At 44.9% G+C, this 6,807-nt stretch overlaps 1 protein-coding gene across 1 annotated transcript; it reads right to left on the bottom strand.

Moving 5' to 3' along the window:
* Positions 1–1,501: 1,501 nt before the first annotated feature.
* KCNA3 (potassium voltage-gated channel subfamily A member 3) lies at positions 1,502–6,468 on the bottom strand. Its single transcript, XM_019958199.2, has one exon. The coding sequence runs from the start codon at positions 6,315–6,317 to the stop codon at positions 4,587–4,589; it is 1,731 nt and encodes a 576-aa protein (XP_019813758.2). The 5' UTR covers positions 6,318–6,468; the 3' UTR covers positions 1,502–4,586.
* Between the last annotated feature and the right edge of the window lie 339 nt (positions 6,469–6,807).

The following is a 6,807-nucleotide window of genomic DNA, read 5'->3' as shown; positions in this document are numbered from 1 at the left end:
AAAATTTTATTTCAAAGTTGAGAAATAATTAATGTAACACTCCTGTTATGTGTAGTCATTTGTGATTATATCACCTTAGTTGGTGGGTATTTAAGTTTGCTATAATATCTGTTTAAAACACAATATAAAAAATAAAATAATGCTATTGTTTTTATCTCTGGATTCTCCAGCTGTAGGGTATATATATTTTCCCAGGGTGCTGATGGATATGCACTGATCCAAGTCACATCTCCTCCCATGAATCTCTTGTACATACAGACCTAGGTATACCTTTCAACATCCAGGACATGCAACTGAGCTCAGTGAAGTCTGTGGTTCAACAAAGTTAACTAGCATGTGTAAACTGAGGCTCCTTAGTATCCTGCTCTAAGCCCAATTCACTATCCAATTTCATTTTCTAAATGCCTTAGGACCTTGAGGAAGGGGCTACAATTATTATGTAGGACACAGCTATATCCTGATTTTTTTTTTCCCCCCAGCACAGAAGTTCTTAAAGAGTCATGGAGTGGTTAAGTAAGGCAATAATGTCAAATTTCAGTTAAAATGGCAATCTCCTTCTGGTTTCCCTGCATTTGTTCTATGTAATTTCCCCTTTCTTAACAAGGGAGAGTCAAAATGTTTATACTACTTTCTGGCATGGTTCTTCAGTAGTCCAATTAAAGAATGAGAAGATAGAAAAATAATAATCTGCATAATACTATCATCTATTGTAGAGTAAAACACATAAAAATAGGAAATTAATCTTAAACCTGAAAAATATCCATTATCCATTGGATAATGTCCTAATAACCATTGTATCACTACCAAGACTGATTAAATTAATATTAAATCTAGATAAATCAGTCGGGTAAGAAAATAATCTTTTATCACTAGAAAAGTCAATCTCTTCATCTGATTTAAATACCATATTTGGTTCCTATGGTTAAAAATATCTGATGGTTTAAAAAGGGTTAATTTTCAGTACACTGAATGATTAGGTTTCTGGGGCTATGATCTTTCCATGAATTCATTAATTAGTAACATGGGCTGAAGTCAAATCTGAAAGTATAAGCTATTTATTTTCTCAGTCTCTTTCAAGTCATTCAGTAAAAGGAACATGGGTTTTGGGGCCACAGTGACTAGCTTTAAATCATGCTAGATCTCTTGCTAGCTGCAAAGTCTTGGGTAAATGACTTAGCCTTAACCATCTATTTTTTACCCTCCTAAGATGGGGTTAATACCACTTACCTTGCAGAGTTGAGAAGTGTTCTAGATGTGATTGACCCTTAACAGATTGTAATTATTATTGTTATTATATAAAGTAAATAGTAAGACTCTGATTATGTTTTTTACACCATTCACAAGGCTCACAGGTATAAGGCCTGTGAGTAATGATCCCAATAATAATGTAATCTCTTAGCAAATAATGTAATAATGTAAAATAATATAATGTAATATAATCTCTGGCAAAATCTCTGACACAATATACCTGTATTAACATTTAATATTTACAACAACCCTATGAGGTATTATTTATTATATTTATTGTACAAATAAGGAAACTGAGGCACAGAGAGATTATATAATTTGATCAAGGTCATACAGTAGAGTCAGGATTCAAACTCTGGCAATATGACTGCAGAACTTATGCTATAAATCACTTCATTAAAAACCTGAAAACAACATTATTGTAACATAATGGCCATTCACTCATCAAATATGTACTGAATACAAACACAATGCTACATGTGGTGCGGGCACTAGAGGCCAAAACTTGGTCAGGACTAGGGAACCTATAACCTTCAAGGAGTTTACAATATGGCGACCAGAAGCAATAATACTACCTTAAAGTCATGACTCAAAAGCAATATTTTTCTGGCTAAAAAAAAGTCTTCTTTGTATTACTGTTATTTAAAAACCATACAATTCCAAAATTATAGCACAACCATAATTTACTTATAGAACTATCAGGGTTTCTATATCTTCTGAATAACTGAATAAAATTGTCACTGCACTTCATTTATCTTTATGCTTACATCTTTTAAGAACAGACACAAAAATTATTCTTATGTAATGACTGTTGTGTGTCTAACATATCACCACCAAAATGGGTCTTTAAAAGAATTTCTGGTCATTAAAAATACCAAACGTTTGGTCAAAAGGTGGATCAATGTTAAAGGCTCAAATAAGTAGCAAAGGGAACTAGATAAAGCTTATTTCAAAGCTTATAGACAAGAACAATGACTCTATGACAGGTACACAGATTTTCTGCTTTCTTTCTTTTTTTTGTCTTTCCTCTTCTCTTTCCCCCTTATAGTTTTAATCATTATTTTTCACTCTCTCAAATGCAAAATAATAAAGTAAGTAGGTTTCTGACTACCTGAAAATATTTTATGAGCTTTAAAAATAGGGTTACTCTCATTTACCCTAGGATAAAAGAGTTAAACCTATCAATCCAAAAAGCAATTGTGGATAATGTATAATTTATATAATGTATATAAAATAACATGTTAAAATAAAATGTTACCCTTGTTGCAATTTTATCCATCTTTGTTTTGAGAACTGTACTACTGCATACTACTACATAATTATGTAAATGAAATCAGACCAATAATCTAACAGCAGGTCTGCCTTTTACCCTTTTTTCATGGGAAACAGCTTGTTCAGAAGCCAAGGAGGTTAGTAAAAGGAATAGAGTCATTTTCAGCTCAGTTTGGGTGAAGGTTATTCTGAAGAGAAATTACTTTTTTCTCCACTTTTTTGCAATAAACAATAGAAACCAAACAATAGTTGGCAATCTGGACATCAAACAGAAAAACTATTATAAATGATCTTCAAAAGGCACCTGGCCTGTAATAAATATAAACCTATTGATTTTGCAAGTGAGCACAAATCTAGATATGAATGGCATCCCCCTGGTTCCCTGTAGAAAAAGAGAGTGCTCCAGTAGCCCACACAGTGCTCACCTGATGCTGTCTGTCTTCTGGCCACCCCTGGCACATGGCTGAAACTTGCAGGTATTTCCCAAGGTCTGGTTACTTCCTGTGACTCCTTTTCATTGATTATCTGCAATTCCCTCAGTTAAAAGCATGCATCCTTTATACTTTTCAAATATATTTAGTTTTTCAAGGGCTGTGATGGTGAGTGTTGTGGGATCTGGATACTTTTTTTAAAAAGAGGAAGTCTGAAGTTTCCTTGTAGTAAAGTTTCAGGTATACTGATTGAACATTTCATTTGCTTATGTGCAGAATGCTTTTACATTTGCTTTTTAATTTCATTTGTTGGCTTGAAACTTCTTGGGGAAAGAAAACAGTAGAGAAGCATCTTTCAAAATGATTGCCCAATTACTGGCATTTCATTCAAATCACGGCCTATTGTGGTGTATGTGTAACATTCCAATGACGACATTTTCCTTTTCGATTCAGTCAGTATGGGATGACGTCAGTGATTTTTAAAATATTTTTGTATAAAAAAGTATTTTGTGATTCATTTCACCGCCTCGAATCCTCAGACTTAACTTTATTTGTGCGGTTTATTCAAACAGTGGTTTTCCTTGTGAAATCATGTAAGGAGGAACCATCTGGAAAGGTTACTGTGGAAACGGCTGGGGCTAGGGGGTGGGGCTAGAGAGCAAGAGATGCCATGACGACCTTTTTCGGGTTTCCCGGGAAACAAGGGTTGCTATGGGAACTGCATCAGCCGGGTCCGAATTAGTAACTTCCGCTGGAAGGAGTGTCTGCCACTTTAATCTTCTTGTGATACTGCAGAGGCTTATCTCTCAGACACATTAGGAAAAAATTTTTTGTTTCTCTAAGCAGCGCTGAAAACATCTGTTTCTAGACTTTGATAGATACTAGCTGGAATGCACAGAGTTTCACAGGAATCTGTTACTCTTAATACTTTTAAAAGGTTTAACAAGCCCCAAAGAGTTAAACTAATTAGTCAGATTAGGACATTTTAGGCATTTCCCTTAGTCCGAAGTTCTAGAGATCCTTAAAATTCCAGGGGGGAGGGCCCAAATAGAAATTCCAGTTGAAAACCAACTAAATTTATGGTGGGTTTACAAGTCATTGTTCTAAATAGACTTTTCATTCAAATATCCACAGTGTTGGCAATTCAACTAAATATTCAACAATGTTGAAGGGTCCATCAAACTGAAGCATCCTTTAAGTCTATTCCCGCTTTACTTAGTAAAGAAACAACTCCTGTTGATTCTGAGGTTAAACAGTTATTCTAACTGCTCTTCAGTTTCATTTCCTCCCAGGATGTACAGTTTTTTTTTTTTTTTTGGGGGGGGGGGTTGGTTTTTGCTTTTTTCTTACAGAGCGTGTGCTAAAAATCAAGTTTAAGGTAAGTTTGTTGCTGAAATATTAAGAGAGTGAGAGAGGGGTTAAAGAAAGGAGAGCTGAGAGAATGCAGCCCACTTGCAAAACAGACACCTGTTTCAGTATGAAGCAGTAGGGAGAGGGAGAATGAAGTGTGCTTTCCACTTCTTCATGTCCTTTCCTTGATGAATGGTCTGAAAATGTATAAAACAAGGGCATTACACAGACCAAGGGGGCACGTTCCACACAATACTGAGCACAGCATGTCACTTGTTTCATATATTAAACATCGGTAAATATCTTTTTGATGTTGACACAGGAGTTGGGATTATTGTTCGTGGTGCAGGTGGCCGTGGAATTGCCCGTTTTGAAGGGTGCCTGGGGGAAAGCGCTATGGTTCATACCCCCCTCTTCGATCACCATATACTCCGACTTACTCAGAGTGGAGTTACTCCTTGCTTTCCGGAGCTCCTCAGCTGAAGGGGAGAGATGCTGGCAACTTCCCACGTGCAAGCACTGGGCTTGCTCTTCCCCTTCTGTCTCCCGGTGGTAGAAGTAATTGAAGTTGGAAACAATTACAGGGACTGGCAAAGCAATGGTCAAGACACCTGCGATGGCACACAGGGACCCCACAATCTTGCCCCCTATGGTCACTGGGTGCATGTCACCATAACCTACTGTTGTCATGGTTACCACAGCCCACCAGAAGGCATCCGGGATACTGCTAAAACCTGAAGTGGGGTCGTCCGCCTCGGCAAAGTAGACAGCGCTGGAGAAGAGGATGACACCAATAAAGAGGAAGAAGATGAGCAGCCCCAGCTCCCGCATGGAAGCCTTTAGCGTCTGCCCCAGGATCTGCAGCCCCTTTGAGTGGCGGGAGAGCTTGAAGATGCGGAAGACCCTCACCAGGCGGATGACTCTCAGGATGGCCAGGGACATGGCTTGCTGTCCATTGCCCTGTCGCTCAGCTAGCTCGGTGCCTAGAGTGATGAAATAAGGGATGATGGCCACGATGTCTATCAGGTTCATGATATTTCGCGAGAAGGTAGCTTTGCTGGGGCAAGCGAAGAACCGCACCAGCAGCTCAAAGGAGAACCAGATGATGCACAAGGTCTCCACCACGAAGAAGGGATCAGAGAAGCTGGAGGCTCCCGTGGGGCCCCCCGACGTGCTGTTACTGGACGCTTCGAACTGCTCCTGCGACGGCGACGCGGTGTAGTACTTCTCGTCGCGGAACTCGGGCAGCGTCTCCAGGCAGAAGATGACGATGGAGATGAGGATGACGAGCACGGACACGATGGCGATGCCCCGGGCCGGCCCGGAGCTCTCCGGGTACTCGAAGAGCAGCCACACCTGGCGCTGGAAATCGCGGCGGGGCAGGGGCCGCTCTTCCTCCCGCAGGAAGCCCTCGTCCTCGCGGAACTTCTCCATGGCCTCCTCGCCCAGCTGGTAGAAGCGGATCTCCTCGGAAAAGATGTCGATGGGCACATTGACAGGCCGGCGGATTCGACCCCCGGACTGATAGTAGTAGAGGATGGCGTCGAAGCTGGGCCGGTTGCGGTCGAAGAAGTACTCGTTGCGGAGCGGGTCGAAGTACCTCATGCGCCGCTTGGGGTCGCCCAGCAGCGTCTCCGGGAACTGGCAGAGGGTCTTGAGCTGCGTCTCGAAGCGGAGCCCCGAGATGTTGATGACCACTCGCTCCCCGCAGCAGTCTTGCTCGCCGGCGGCCGGCAGCGCGGGAGGCAGCGGCTCGTAGCGGTCGCAGCCGCCGCCGCCACCGCAGCCACCCTGAGGCGGGTCCCCGCCGCCGTCGGCCGCCTCCGGCTCCAGCAGGTGGTCCCCGGGCACCACCGTCATGTCGGGCGGCAGCTCGGAGCCCGCGGCGGGCTCGGTGTAGCCGGGGTTCACCAGCGTGTGGGCGCCGCCGCCGCTCGCGGGCTGCTGCGGAGGGTGGGCGCGCTGGCGGGCGGAGGGCTGCGGCGGCGAGCGCAGGAGGCTGAGGTGCTCGTCCATGCGGCGGGGAGAGGCGGCGGCGGCGGCGGCGGCGCGGGACCGGCTCGCTTCTCCTCGCGCTCCCGGCCCCTTCACCGCCTCCGCCTCCCGCCGAGCCCGCCGCCTGTTGCTGAGCTGCAGCCGCCGCCGCCGCCGCCGTGAGGCTCGGTCTGGGTCTGGCGCGGTCCGCGCGGCTCCTCAGAGGAGACGCCTCCTCAGCCCTCCTCCTCCCTCCCCCGCGGGGCGCGCTCCCGCCCCTCCGCGTCCCCTCCGGATTCCGGCCCACCGCGCGGGCGCGCGCCCCACTCCCCGAGAGCCTCCCGGCCCAACCCCTCCCCGCCGGTCTGGGTCACACGAGCGCTCACATTTTGCACGCCCCTCGCCCCGCCAAGGCAGTCCTTTCCCGCACCCCTTTTCCCCCGAGGCCGTGTCCCAATCTCGGGACTTCCCCATTTCGCCCCGCACGCGCCACCTGGGTGGGCGAGAGGAGGCAGGCTCCTCGGGGCCGAGG

The sequence above is a fragment of the Bos indicus genome, chromosome 3 (assembly GCF_029378745.1).
Source record: "Bos indicus isolate NIAB-ARS_2022 breed Sahiwal x Tharparkar chromosome 3, NIAB-ARS_B.indTharparkar_mat_pri_1.0, whole genome shotgun sequence".
In the NCBI taxonomy this organism is placed as follows: Eukaryota; Metazoa; Chordata; class Mammalia; order Artiodactyla; family Bovidae; genus Bos; species Bos indicus.
The sequence above is the reverse complement of the archived record's forward strand: the minus strand, read 5'-3'. Positions and strand labels throughout refer to the sequence as shown.